General features: G+C 29.6%; 2 protein-coding genes across 2 annotated transcripts; both read left to right on the forward strand.

Annotated features, from left to right (window-relative positions):
* The first annotated feature begins 1,436 nt into the window (after positions 1–1,436).
* On the forward strand, positions 1,437–2,384 carry LOC114419730 (pectinesterase inhibitor 10-like). Its single transcript, XM_028385499.1, has one exon. The coding sequence runs from the start codon at positions 1,696–1,698 to the stop codon at positions 2,122–2,124; it is 429 nt and encodes a 142-aa protein (XP_028241300.1). The 5' UTR covers positions 1,437–1,695; the 3' UTR covers positions 2,125–2,384.
* An 11,545-nt stretch (positions 2,385–13,929) lies between these two features.
* LOC114419731 (proline-rich antigen homolog) lies at positions 13,930–14,715 on the forward strand. The gene has a single exon (XM_028385500.1). The coding sequence runs from the start codon at positions 14,126–14,128 to the stop codon at positions 14,615–14,617; it is 492 nt and encodes a 163-aa protein (XP_028241301.1). The 5' UTR covers positions 13,930–14,125; the 3' UTR covers positions 14,618–14,715.
* The last annotated feature ends 1,072 nt before the right edge of the window (positions 14,716–15,787 follow it).

The raw sequence follows: 15,787 nt of genomic DNA on the forward strand, positions 1-15,787 counted from the left end.
TCGAATATAAGAGTAGAGAAGCTCAATAATTAGTAAGTGTAGTGTGAAGTTAATTAGTCAAAATCAAAGCTACAAATACAATAGTCTAAGATGATGACTCAAAAATACAGCTACAATAGTCCAAAATGATGAGTAACTCAGCTCTTTGATTTGGGGGGTGGTTTAGAAAATAGGACATGGGAAGTGATAATCATTTTTCATACGTGTCAATTCTTTTATAGTAGAATGAAATACACTTGTGGAGACTAGCTAACAACTCACCCCCATTCATTATATCCTTTTTTCTTTTTCTCCTTATTTATGCACTGTGGTGCCAACGTATGGCATGAAGTGGAATTTGATTTTAAATGTTTTAATAGAGACAAAAAAATAGTTTGAAACAACAGATTATTAATACTATAACTTTTAGAATCCTATGGTCAAATAATCGGCATTTATTTTTTGTTACAACGATCATGTGGCAACCTGCAGAGAAGGTTTCATCATGTGAAACAATATAGGTTCACAAATTAAAAATTCATACAAAAAATATTAAACAAAAAGTTGTTTACACCAAGAAAAGGAATGACTTACCCCTCTTTGCAAGATATGATTTCCACACGCACACGCTAATTTCTGGTGATGATGACACTGTTACTGTTGCACTTTAGCTCTAAAACGTTGCTGTCAACTTTAAGCTGCATTAATTTCAACAAAAGCATAACTAGGAATTGGATTTGACCTCAAAAGTGTTGCAACGGGTGGAATACAGGGATCCAAGATTAAACTCAAATAGTGCCAAAACTTAACAATCCAAAGTGGCTTAGGTCCATGTTAATTTTTGAGGACATGTGGAAGAAATTGCTTTCACAACAAATTAAATTATATAAAAATGATTCAATCTTGTGAGAGAAATAAAAAAGTGTAAAATAAAAAAAAATTGATGCTATAAGAATAAATAGTTTTGTTAATTAGTATTGATGATAATTTTAAAAAACATTTATCATAAAAATCATAAAAAATAATAAGAAATAGTAAAAAAAAGTTATGAATAACATAATTTTACTCATATTAATAAAATAATTTATATTTTTAATTTTTTAACTATGATATTCTAAGGATATTAGTAAGCATTTTTTAAGAATAAATAATACATTAATCAGCAATGTAAAAGTATTTTATCATTATGGTTTAAAATTACAAATCATATATAATAGATTTATCAAATTTCATAATAATCATTTAAAAAAACGTCATTCTAAAAATGATTTATATTAACTAAGAGTATACTTTTTATTTTTTTTACATTCACATAAATATTAAACTCATAATAATTTTTTATATAAAAATGTATTAATATTATAAGTGGTGGAGCTCACAATCTACACAAGCCACATGTTATTGAGGTTCCCTTATTCCATAAGTTACTTAGAAAACCCGAGAAAGCGAAGAGTTCCATAATAGAAAAAAGCCTCAATATCCCCATATGCTCACTCAAATTTCATCTTAGAAAAGTACTTACCCTAAATAAACTCAAAAGGTCAATTTACCAATTTTTTTTTTTTATAGTTCCCATGCACCTAACGTAAGAAATCCTTCACCTTCACTTCTCTAAATCTCTCTTTCCCAATTCATCAATCTCACACTCACACAAATCAGAATTCACACCCACACAAACACAAACACAAACACACAATCTCTGAATTGAAACCCACTATGTTGATCAAAGGGAATCAAATTAAGGCACCAATATTGGTCCTCAATTTCTTCCTTGTCCTAATTTGTTCCACATCTTCTTCAGTCAACGGCGTTGAATCAAGGAAACTTGATGAGACTCCAGTGCCTGCCACAAACGGCACTGAAGAAAAGTGTGGATCATGTGGTGGTACCACTTATCCATCGCCACCGCCACCGGTACTACCACCACCATCACCACCACCGCCATCGCCAAAGAAACAACCACCCTCTCAGTATTGTCCGCCACCACCACCATCGTCGTTCATATACATCACCGGGCCTCCGGGGAACTTGTATCCCGTCGACGAGAATTTCAGCGGAGCCATCAGCCACCGCCACCGCCGGAGCTTTGCCACCATGTTGTTGCCACTTTTGGTTGGCTTGTTTAGCACGCTTGCGTTTTGGTGATTCGCTTGTGAAGAAGGTAATAGTAACGATGTATCATTCAGATCATTCTAAACACAAATACACAATGGAAGAATTTTATGGTTTATGATGTTATTGTTATTGTTATAGTTATGAATATCAAGATTTTACGTATGGTACGGCACAGAGAATTTTGTACCGGTAATTAGTGTTTGACACCATGCTCTGTTCTTCTTTTTTATGCGATCACAATCTCTCTTGTAATTCTCTGTCAAATTTATAAAGAACGCCTTTTTTGAAAACTTTGTGTGTCTCATCTGAGGATTTTGTTCCTCTACAGATTTTAGTGGAACTCGGATTTATTATTTATCTTATTGCATAGTAAATTAATATTAATATTTAAAACTAAACTTTATTAATTTTAGTGATTAGATATGCATGCAATATCTTTTTGAAACTGTAGAGGATGGGGCTCAATTCCATTTTTTCATGTTAAAAGTTTAATTTTCAGATGCACTGGTAATCCCAATTTTCCCAAACTCGATTAATTAGAAACCAGAGAAATGTGAGAGTAACATATTTTAATACACTCTTGTAATATTTTCAATAAATTTTAACTAATAGAAAAACACGATAATTAAATAATAGTGTAATAAAAAATTATATTATAATTCTAATTAAACTCAATATTAATTTTCCACGAAATTTCCCGAAATGTGAAAAAAGGGATGAATGGTTATTGATGGATCAAACAAGAAAGTGGGTGCTGATCTAAATCGAGTGTAGCTGCAATTTCTGCATTATTAAAATAAATAATGTTGAATTGTTGACCTATATCAATTAATTATGTTGAATACAACGGATCATCCACCACCTTCATTAGCTCCATACCATTGCTTTCACATTGCCGTCTCAATTATACACAAAGTTCATTGTTGAAGGGTCCACGCTTTGTTGCTAATAATGGTTCTTTGGTTCCGCGTAGCCTATCTATACAAATAACACATGCCAAATAATGGATCGCAGAAATAAGAGATGCATTAACTCCAATTAGGTTTTCAATTTCCAGTTGTTATTTTTAAATTTAATTAGAAAAAGAGCCAATAAAAGTAATGCTAGCTCGTGAACAACATATGAGGGAAACATTCACTAAAGCCTTGTGGATAATTATGCTGATCTCATATAACACTTTTATATTACTTTTTACAATTTAAAAGAGAAATAGAAAGAGTAGAATTGTGAGATAAGATGAGTAATGTAACAGAGAGAAAGATAAAGAGAAAATTAAATTATAAGAATAATATTACTCAAGTTTTATTTTACCAAATATATTTTTAGTTGCAAGGGAAGTTCGCTATAACTTGAGACAAATTTTCTCTGTTTTGGATAATGTTATGGAATGAATTAGAATTATAATTAAAATCTTTGACTTTATGGTGAAATCCTAAAGTATTTTTACAAATTTTGATACTTTGAATCAATTATGACTAATCTCTCCAGTTCTAATTACACTAAAAGCTCTTTATTCCTTTTTAGTGATGTTTTATGTAAGAACCAAACTTAGGCCATTATGTACACATTCAATCACAAATTCAAAACATGTTGTTATACTCATTGAATATTTCTTTAAGACTTCAAGTATACCTGGCCAAAGAAAGTTCTGAATTTTTGTTTAATATTGACAGTGTTAGAGAGAAATTTTAACATTTAGGATGATTTGTTCCTACAAATTAATCATAAAATAACGATATAGTTACGTAAGATTAATTAGTGTTCATTATCTATTACGTAACAGTAGCTCTGTATCAGAACCTATAATTATCTTTATTAAAAGGTTAATCAAATTTTTTTTTTAAAAAAACAAGCAGAGAGGACTAAACTCTTTAGACAAGCCACGGTTGAATGTGCAATCTCATCTTTATCGTTTTCTAAGTGGATGAAAGCGGAGTAGTAGTGACCTTAAAGAATAATAATCTTTTGGATCTTGATGTCAGAGTTCAATTCATGTTTGTGAAATCAAATGAGTCATTTATGTCAGTGGCTTGAAACATAAACTTCGGTTGCACCAACATGCATAGAGTGGGGACCCATTAATTGTTGATGTTTGGCAAGTTTAGCCTATATGTCTACATCTTTTCACTGTTTCATCCCTATCACCCCACTAAAGAAAATTCCAGCAGGGAAAATTTCAATGGGGCACGGCTTTTAGTTCTATAGGTTGCATAAATGACAGAATCAAATGAGTTAAGTCTATAACTATTTTTTGCTTGTCCTTGAGTTCTATTCAAATTTGAAAATACCCCACTAAAATTGTTTAGTGTAGTAATGCATTTAAGCAGTACTAATAAATTACTGTTTTGGAATGTTTATCCAAAAGAGGAGTACTTTTACTTTTCATAACATAGGACAAAATGTCTCTAAACCAAAAACAAGTTGTTTGCTATGCTATTTTGCATTCTTATTTCATCAACTAACCAATTACACATTGTCCATTTAAATACAATAAAGTAACTTATATTTGATTATATGTTAGATGTAGAAATTATTGATGAGCTTTCACTCACACTCTTGATACTAATAGAACTGATCACCGGCATTGTATTCCCTGTGATTAATAATTCGTTTACTGTACAATCTATTACTCTATATTTTTGATATAATTGCATCACGTTTAACAAGTAAAAGTTCAGATGAATGGAAGCATATTGCTTAGACGCCTTCACATAAGCAGTGATTAAGTAGTTATGGATAATTGTTTCGTATACCTTTTTTCATTTTTTGGCACTTTGTTATAGTGGTTAACAATTTATATTGGCTAATCAACCCAGCTAGTTATTCTGACTCTTGTAAGTTTTTTTATGATGTTTTTTAATTATTATTTAAAAGTTGATTAATTATATAAAATAAGTATAGCAAAATGGAATTGTGTATAAAAATACAGGTGTGCAATTAGAATTTTCTATAATTGCTCAATTGGCATTATTCAGACAAATCCCGCCACCCTTTATAAATCACTAACGACATTCATTAAAAAAGAACAAATAAGTTTAGTGGTAACGATTATGGTAGCTTAACCTCATTTGTTTGCAACACTCTGTTGAGGACTGGCTTGAGAAGACATCACTTAATATTAGGTGTGATTGAAACTGGTGCACCTACGTTCCAAGGTGTAATAATTTAGGGCGTTGTGTATGACCTGCATCAAAGTGCATATGGAGTGCTCTATTTTTTGCTTGTCTTTTTTGGGTGCAGATAATATAACTTATTGTTCCCGCCTAGTAACAAAGAATTATAGGCTTGGTAAATATGAGATTCAGGAGACATATTGCACTTATTTTCTCTTGAATGATGCATGTGTTGTATATCATCGTTGATATATAAAAGTGGACATTGGTAACGTTACAAAATAAATTATTCACGTGCCCGTAGATCTTTTAAAAAATGGTGCTAATTGCTATGCTCAAGTTAAGGTTGGGAATAGAGTAGCATCTAATACAAAAGAGGAAAAATGATAAGTTAAACTTCAAAGTATTTTTTAAGTTTAAATATATTTTTCATCCTCATAAAATTAAAAAAAATATATTTTTATAAAACTTTTAGTAAGTTTATTTCATCCTCGTAAAAATAGTGTTATTCTTTGATCTAGAACAAGATTTGAATATTTAAATCTATATATTTAACTTTTTTTGTCTTAGTTATCTGTATAGCCTATATAAAAAAATTACATTTACATGTAAAAAATTATAATATAGATTTGGATACAACCAAATCTTAGACCAAAAATAATACATTTAAATTTTATGAGAAAAAAAATATATACTAAAAATTTTGTAGAGACAAAAAGATGAACATTTCCAATTTTTGAGGAAAAAAACAATTTTAATCTATTTTATACTTATATTTTCATACACTTTTCTCAAGATATTTTTTTGAATTAAATGTTACTTTTAATCCTTTATATTTTAATATTTTTATGTTTTCTACATTAAGTGTTAAAATCTCATTGTAATCATTTATGTTTTTAAAGGATTTGATTTTGTTTCTTTTTCAATTTTTTGTTAAAAATATTAATGTTCCATTAACTTTTAAGTTTTAAAATAATTATAATTAAAAATTATCACTATTTTAAATTAATTATTTCACATTAAAATATCCATAGGGTGGAGTTGCGACCTGGATCAAGAAGGGGTGAAACTGATGTTGGAGTGCACAGTTATCTTAGCTTCACGAACTCATGAGACCAACACTTTGATGTCAAAAGTAATCAAGGCTCCACCACGAGCGCAGAGTAGCATTATGTCATTGCAACGCCAAACCATGCTCGATGTAGGTGGAAGCATGACTAGTGCAAAGCTTCACATGCTAAATCGCGCATATCGAGATTCTGGTTCATAAACTACTTCCCGCGACAAACCCACACTGATGACGCTCTCTCGATTTCGTCCCAATGTCAACCTTGCTCGCAGACCCATCACTGAATCACGACATTTTTGTGTGGAAGCAATGAGTGAAAATGTTGTTCATAAGAGATAGAGACTCGTCGGACCCTATGGTGATAAAAGATCTAAGAAGAACAAGCATGACGATGATGATTCGAATATGAGAATAATGATGATGATTCAGATCAGAAGGTGGGGAGGGTGGAGTCAGATCTGAGAAGAATGATGATGATGTGGTTGAACGGGGTGGCAGCATGAGTTTCTATAAGGTTATAATGATAATTATACTACATGAGAGATTTAGGTCTTCACTATATATTATTATTAATTTTAGGGTTATGAATTCTCTAAAACAATAAAACATTGAAAGATAGGTTTTATTCATTTATCTAAGGATTAAATTAATGAGTAGTTTTTCACATATTTTATTTGATATGGTTTGTATGAACTTTGGAGTGTCAAGATTTGTTTAACATGAAATTAGGTTATTTATTGATTTTTTTTAAGTTTACAAATATTTGACATGTAATTCTCTTACCATGAAATAAGCATTTTTTTAAGTCAATACATCCTTTTAATTAAATTTTGTTACGAACGTATCTAGAAAATATTACAAGTATATATATGTATCTTGGGGGTAGAACGGTGTTACAACAACCGCAACACAAGACCCCAAAAATATGCTTCTTTGTCTTCCAATGACAAGGTGCCTTAAAATATGTGTAGAATCTTTGTTTTCTCTTTTTGCATAAAAGTATCCCTCGCTTAGTGAGCAGAATAACTCACTAACCAAATTCCATCTAACATTAATTCAACTTCTTCGAAAGAGGTTGCTTCGCTTAGCAAGCATATGCTTGTTAAGCGGCCTTGGTGATGTTGGCGTGGCTTCCTCAAGAGCAGCCTTGCTAAGTGAACAAAAGTTCTTGATTAGCCATTATTTGCCACATGTCCTCCTCTAAATGATTTTTCTTGCTAAACGGTCAGATCATCTCGCTAAGTGAGCAGTCTTCACTCTCTATTTTTCAACTCTTCTTCCAAGTGCACTAAGTTTATGCAAAAACACATAAAATCCTAATAAATTTCCTATAATTAACTAGATAAATTTTTTTTACTCTTAATACCAAGTAAATCCTAACTAAATAGGATCAAGTATAGCAATAAATAGATAGTGAGATAATTGTTGTGAATTTGGAGTGTAAATACAAGTATGTGCAATAATTATCACATACCAATAATATAGTTATTCAAAAAATGCACCGTACGAAACTTTCTAACTAAATTTCTATTGAAGTTCATTTTAAGGGTTTAATCTTTATATTCCTTGTTCAAGTTTAAAAATAAATTAAATATATAAATTATCACCATTGAAAATTGAACTTTTTTTAAAATCATAATTTGATTCATTCAAACAAGTTAAATTTATAACGTTATAATCAAATTACTAAACCTAGGTAAAAAAGATATAAGAAGCTACCAAAAAGGGTTGAGTCTAGTGGAAAGGGCTAGTCTCCTATAGCATGATGAACCAAGGTTCGAATATCTATTGGAAAATGTTCACACATTTAGTGTCCGACTATGCCTCGATCAGGATTGTCTCCGAAAGAAAAAACCGATGAAAAATTAGAAAAGAAACATAAGCAACTAATTCATTTGGTTGGCTCACATTTCTACATCACTTGTATACAATATGATTGATCATTTCTACTCAATAATCAATTATCATTGGTAATTTTATAATTTCTTTTTAGGAAAAGGTTAACCAATACTTTAAGTCCATTGGTTAAGAAATGAAAAATTAACATTTTTATTAAAAAAATTATTATTAGTGCATTTGTACTATGATTTTCAATACACCTCAACATAATTTTAAACAAAAACTTCCTAAACCCATTGGAGTTGACTTAGAAAATATTCTCTTCGTCCCGTTATAATTGTTGTGTAAGGAAAAAAAATTGTTTCAAAATAATTATCAATTTTAATTTTTCAATGTAATATTAATTATCTTTTTTTTTACTTATATCTCATAACATTAAAGGTGGATAACACAATCTATAAATGAATTAATGATGATATAAGATTAATTTTGTTAAATTATTACTTTATTTATTTATTTATTATTATTTTGTTTGTATGTATAAATCAACCTAGGACGACAATTATAATAGAACAAAGGGAATAAGTTGTTTCCAAAATAAGTTGAATGTTTGGGATCTAACTAAAATTTAGAAAAAGCTTTTCTTTGAAAAATAAGTTATTTTTATGAAGCTGAAAATTTGTAGCTTGGAATTATTTTTTAAGAGCTTATTTTTCTTTTTAGCTATTTTTATACTATTTTACTATGTAAAAGCTGTTTTTTTGTTGTATCCAAACAAAATTAATTATTTTAAATCACTTTTAAGCAAACTTACCCAAACAGAAATTGATTATGATTATAATCAATTATAAGAATAATCGATTATGCGTATAATTTATTATTGAAATAATCTAATTTTATCAATTGTCCTAAACACACCTTTAGTGGTGAGGATTGGAGTTTGGGTAGCCTTTAACCAATGCCTTTGAGATATTGATTAGCAAGACTCGTGTTTTTTTTTTTTATTATTAATTTTAACTGAAATTTTGTTTTAAAAATTGATATAGATTTAATATTTTTAAAGATCTTGATAGTCAATCAAATATAATCTAGAAGAATTAAATAGGATGTGTTTGATTGTGTTTTTATTTTTTAGATTTTAAAGACAATTTTTAAATAAGTTTTAGAAAATTGAAATATAACAAGATGTAAAAGTACAAACAATAACATGAGTAATAGAAAAGTAATCATAAAAAACGAAAATAACCTAGAAATGTTCTGGCCTTTTTATTTTAAAAAACTAATTGCGAAAAGAAGTTAATTTTGAAAGCAATTTTAAAAGCTATTCTTTTAAAATAATATTTTCGTTTTTCATTTTTAAATAGAAAATAGTAATAAAAAAACAAAAAGAAAAATCAAAGAGCCACTTAATTTTTTAATTCACTATCCATAAAAAAGTTAGAAGTTTTACTACAATTTTTCTTTTTTACCAATTTGGAATTCTTTTTTACAATTTTTTAATTCACTTAATATATATAATTGGCATGGGAATCTTGTGCAGTCGGGGACATGTGCATGAACCCAAAGAAGAAAACAAAACAATTAAATAAAATCTTTTGAAGATGTTCAACTGATTTGGAATCATACGTACATTGATAGCTATAACCACTATCACCCGTCAAATAAGTGTCTGTTTAGGAACAAGAAACCAACTACATGGCCTTTTTCCACCGACACAATGAGATTCAGTAAAACTAAAATTAGTACACCACCTAATTCACCTTTAATTTCGTTGATGTTATCATATTTTTTAACCCTAATGCGTTTTACTTAATATTTGGGACTAATAATTCTCATTAAGCATAGGAATACCAAATTCACAATTATTTGAACAATGTAGACAATTGGGTCAAATATTGAACACTAAAGTATTAGGCATTGTAGTTTTCTTTTATTATAAGAGACAACACCAACAAAGATCGATTCAATTGGTAAAAAATAAATTTATATTTAAAAAAATATATTTAATTTTTGCTATCGATATAAAAATCTTATTGATAAGTAATTTGTAAATATTATTACCTCTATCAATATTTAATGAATCTGACCACCTGTTAGAACTTAACTCTTCTACACTTTAAACTTTTGTTAATAAAAAAGAAATTGTAGCAGCCAACAAAGTTAGGCTATGTGACACAACATGGTGTTTCCGTTATGGGGCACGCGTCTAATCATTCATTCTCACACATTATTTTTTTTCTCCAGCTGTTCTTCAATTTTCTTTCTTGCGTATGGAATGGGTTTTGGTGATTTGAATTACACTAGTGAAGTCAGCAAATTGGACACTAGCTTCATTTGTAATATTGTCCACATGCTCCTCTATGATTTGATTCTTCCAGTCCTCGAAACAACCCTGTTTTAATCAAAACCAAGTATCTCTACCTAGAAAAGTTCATAACTAATCTACATTTAGATGCAATAACAGTAATAACTAGGTCTCTATTATGATGAAAGAAACTGAACTTTTAGTCTATAATGTTGTTGGGACCATTTCATCCTAGTTCTTATTTGGATAACTAATATTTGATCTTTTTAAAGTATAGTTAATTCAATGATAGTATATGAATGTAATTGTTTATCAAATAAATAATTGTGCTTAAGACAACCGTATTGAAGAATTAGACAATTATAAAAATGAAAAATGACAAAATTGAACTTAGAGTTTGCATCTTTATTTATAATAAAAATTACAACAGTACAGAGTACGCTGAGTTTGTACTTTAATTTGTAGCTTCGTTCATAAAAATTGTGATGAAAGATTTGTAACTTGGTCCATCCGAAGCATATTATATTTCATTATAAAAAAGAAAAGAGAAGCATATTATATTTTGTGGGGGTTGTGTTGTTATATTATTTTTCTCCTTAAACGGAAAGAAGTCTGTAATCTATCTCGAGCATCAACAAATATATATATTTTTGTCATATTTCTAATATATTTTGTATTAACTAAAATTTATTAAATTGTATTTAGTTATATTATAATAAAACCTTGGAGTATATCAATTAATTTCACTTAAAATGAAAATATAATAATAAAAGATTATACTCGTACCATGCAAACATTTCTTAAAATTTATTATGCAAATATCCCACTTACATACGAGGGCGTGAAGACCGGGGCTCGAGATAGCTTTTGGTCTTCCATTATTCGGCAAAGAGTACTTTCAATGAAAAAGATTTTATGAACAAAAGATTAAAAAAAAAGCTATATTGATAACGGGTTTTAAAGTTTTAAAAAAGTTTAAATAAACTTTTGATAGAAAAAGAATTATGGACAGACATTGTAAAATCTTTTATACAGTTACCTTATTATAATTATCATATGATAAATTTATTAATTTTAAAAAAATAATTATCTTAACATAATTTAAATAGTGATTTATAATTAAAATGATAATATATGTGTTATTTTTTTAAAAATATAATATTTCTTGAGGAAAAAAATCTATGCATTAAGAGTCTAAAATAACTTTATAATGGCATCTCAAGTATAATAAATTTATTTATTTTATAATAATTATTTTAAAAGTCACATAATAATAATAATTTTTGATTAAATAATAATATAAAAATATTTTACCATTAAATTCACGATTGTATATATTATCCTATACTTTTATCCTTTAATATATCACATTTTTATAAAAGTGTTGAGGGAGTATAGTTGCTATTCATTTAGAGATAAACTTCCCTTACTAGTGACTAATGAATATTACAGCATACAAATTAAAGTGAGCATCATGTAACTAAGAAAGTAGTATGTTCTTGGCTTCTTGCTACCATGATCCCTTTGAAAAATCAAAGCACAGATATATCTTATAAATTATCTGAAAAAAGGATAAAAAAGAACTTCCATTCATTGTCTTTCGTTGAGGATAAGCATCCTTTTCATTTAGGAGACACATAACAACCAAAAGCAATCAAAACCAGCAGCAGTTACTGTCATTTGATGTCATCGAGATTTGATGTTTACTCCTCCAAAAGAAAACCTAAATTACTTTCTGGAGCTAACTTTGCCAGTTAAGATTGAAAAGGCATAATGGCCGCACTACTTGTAAACTATATTGATCATTCAAAGTTAATTCAACTTAACGATTAAGGATGCTGCGTTGATTGCATGCATTTTATGGTAAATAAAATTGTGTTGGCTTGTTGATTGATGAAAAGATATATAGTCCATAATGTCATCGTCTATCCATTATTGCTTGCTCGACAAACACTTAGCATACTCGGCATATCATATCACCATATATACGAGTCATGATTTGCTTTGATACTATTATTTTCACCCAAATATTAAGGATGGAAAAGGGAGCATATGATAGTCATAAAAAAAATGAGCAGTTGTACTAAAATCACAAAGGGAGTTTGGGATTGGGAGGGACTTTAAGATTTCATCAATTAACATATATTCTTCAAATTAATAGTTTCATTTTTCTTGATTGGGTTTTGGTCTTGTTCATCACTCCATAACAAGTGCATGTCCCTTGAGTGAAATTATATTAGCTAAAATTTTGAACTTAGCTTAATAAATAAAAATGAACTTAGCTAATATGGCTGAATGAATTAGTATTAATTGAAGGAAAGACACTAAATCGAAGTTCATATACCCGAGAAATGATTTAGTATTGTTACTTTTTAAACCAGCTAAAACAAAAAGAAGTACATATAGTTCAAATTCGATTTAGCCATGGATATGCTAGTGCAAATAAAATTTTAATTCCTAGAAATATTCTCCACTGGTCAGGTAGGCCTGGCTAAATATATTAATTACTTCTAATTTCGAAGAAACATAATTCTTGAAGGCCCAAGGCATATGTAGCAAGAGTCTATTTTTTATATTACTTTTTAGACTAAAAGGTTGGTTGAAGCTAGCTGTGACCTGTCAAATTAAGCAATTTCATTCAATTTTAAAGATGCTTGAAATAACATATGAAAATTATTGAAATTGGAAGTTTCTTTCTATTGAACCAACTGACAACACCTCCCCCCTCCCTCCCTCTGTTTATAATCAGTTCAGACCAGAGTTGAATCGTATTTTATAACATCATGGGTTTTGTTATGAATCCTTCCTTTTTGTCGTAGGCATATCATGTGCAATCATTATTATTCTTTGTAAGCAAAAAACACAAGTGTTTTTTATTTTTTATTTTTTATCCTAATCTTAATTTCTAATGCCGCAAATGAAGAGTTTGCTGCCCTGTAGCATCACCAACTCCACTTTGATTTTTCCTCTGCCCAATTAAATGCAACTAAACTGTTTTTGGTATCTATTTGTTACTTACTCCGTTCTCTTTTAAATAAAAGAAAAATAATTAATTTCACACTTATTACGAAAATTAATTAATTTTATTAGCTTGTGTCATTTTTAATTAAAAAAAAATTTTTTTTATTGAAATTTAATATTAAACATAAATTTTTTATTAAATGAAGAGTATTTTGACCATAATTTCATTAAATAAAACAAAATTATCAAAATTTGCTTATAAAAGGAAAAAAAAATTATAAAAGAGAAGGAATAACATTAGGGTATGTAATAATAACTAACAACTCAATAAACTAAATTTATTATTGAAGTTTTCTTAATCATTATGATTAAGAACAATGAATAGCTAAACCTAAAAAAACACACTAACTAACTAAAGCAAAGCTCATTTGAATAGAGTTATTAATTACCATGACCAAAAATTCTAATATCTCCAAGGCACATGCTTGACTTCTCCTTGCTCATAATAATTACATCCAAGTCGCTATAACTTCACTTTCAATCCTTAGCTATTAGCATTGTTTCCTTTCCATTGCTGATATATGACAAAACACCCGTAGCCATCCAATAAGACCACCACACACACACACACATTTCTTCAAACTCACTCCTTTCTTTCCATTCCCTCACTTTCACACCCACAAGTCACACCCACTTGGTTCCTTCCTCCACCCCATTATTTTTTTCTCTTTTTTTCATCCAAACATGTCCTCCACACACCCAAAAAACCCAGCAACGACAACAACATCCACTACTCTCATCGTGCTCTCAATTATACTCCTTTGTTTTCCGACAACCGCAAAAACCGACAACCCTCCATGCCCTTATCCGTGTTACCCACCACCCATTGGAACGGTTACTCCCACCACTCCTTCAGGTGGTTCCACTGTTCCACCAGCACCACCTCAACCCGGATTACTATATCCACCACCTTCTGGGAATTACCCTTATTACCCCACACCACCTTACGGCGGCGGCGGTGGTGTTGGCAGCAACGACGGTAGCGGTAGCGGTAGTGGTGGTTTTGGCAGCCCACCACCACCGGACCCTATTCTACCCTACTTTCCATTCTACTACAGAAAGCCTCCTCACAAGCCAGAAGACAATTCAGCATCAACAACCACTATGTACAAATGGACAGGGATGGTTGGTATTACTAGTCTATTATCTTCATCTTTGCTTCTTCTCTTTGTATAACTCTCATGAATCATGATCAAAATCTTCATGTAATATCTAAACAGTTAATTTAATGCTTGTTAATTTAATGGTATTTTTTAAGATTTTTTTTTAATATATATAATGCTCCCGCTGAAGTTCGAATTTATAACCTTATCCATATTATCTAAATTCTCCGTTATTAGGCTGATCTTAGTGGGTAAATTTAATGGTAGTTTATTCACGTTTGTGTTATGTTTGAGAAAAATATGTTATATCTGCTGTTTGTGGCTGTGAGTTCTTATGTGCATGTAGTTCTGCATTGGAAGGGGAAAAACAGAGGACATAAAATTAGATGAATTTTGGACTAGAAGAGGTTGTAAAGAGAAAAAACAAAAATGATAATGGGAAGGGGAAAAACAGAGGACATAAAATTAGATGAATTTTGGACTAGAAGAGGTTGTAAAGAGAAAAAACAAAAATGATAAGAACAAAAATTTTTGCTTGGTGTTAGATGATGTAATGTAATTGATTGTAAATTTAATTAAAATGTTGTTGGTTTTGAGTAGTTTTGTCTGAATGATATAATAATTAGGATAGTGTCACCACTCACCACTGCTATATGCCTATATGTGTCACCTGCTTTGGATGGTTGAATATGCTGTTGTCCTTCTAATTAATTTCTTCCTTCTTTTCGTTCTATTTTTCTCCACTTTCTACTTTGGTTGATCGTTCTTAATTTTATATCAAAAATAAGAAAAGAAAAAGCTAAAAAAGAGAAGAAAAAATATATTTTGTAGGTAATATAATAACAAAAAGAGAGAGAAATAAAATTAAGAATAAGATGAATGTAAAAATTAGCAAATGAAGAAAATCGAAGTTAATTTTATATATGGTTCTCCTTTAACAAAAAGAAGTAAAAGTCGTAAAGGGTGCTACCATTTTCTTCTGTCAATAAAAAGTGTAAGGCTTTGGTTACAAGAATTTTCAAATTAAATGCAGCTTTGTTGAAATTGTTTAATTTCAATTATTCTGACACATCCTTTCGTCGAAGGTTGATCAGTTCACCAATGTTCAATGAATGAAAGTTCTTCATATTAGTAGTAGATTAATTCTAAATCTTGACCATTTTAATATTAAAAACCTGACTTATGAAAAATTAAAATTTCCACGCATGTCAGTGCTCAACTGTGCATTAATTATAAAAATGAT

This window comes from Glycine soja, chromosome 7, assembly GCF_004193775.1.
Source record: "Glycine soja cultivar W05 chromosome 7, ASM419377v2, whole genome shotgun sequence".
NCBI lineage: Eukaryota > Viridiplantae > Streptophyta > Magnoliopsida > Fabales > Fabaceae > Glycine > Glycine soja.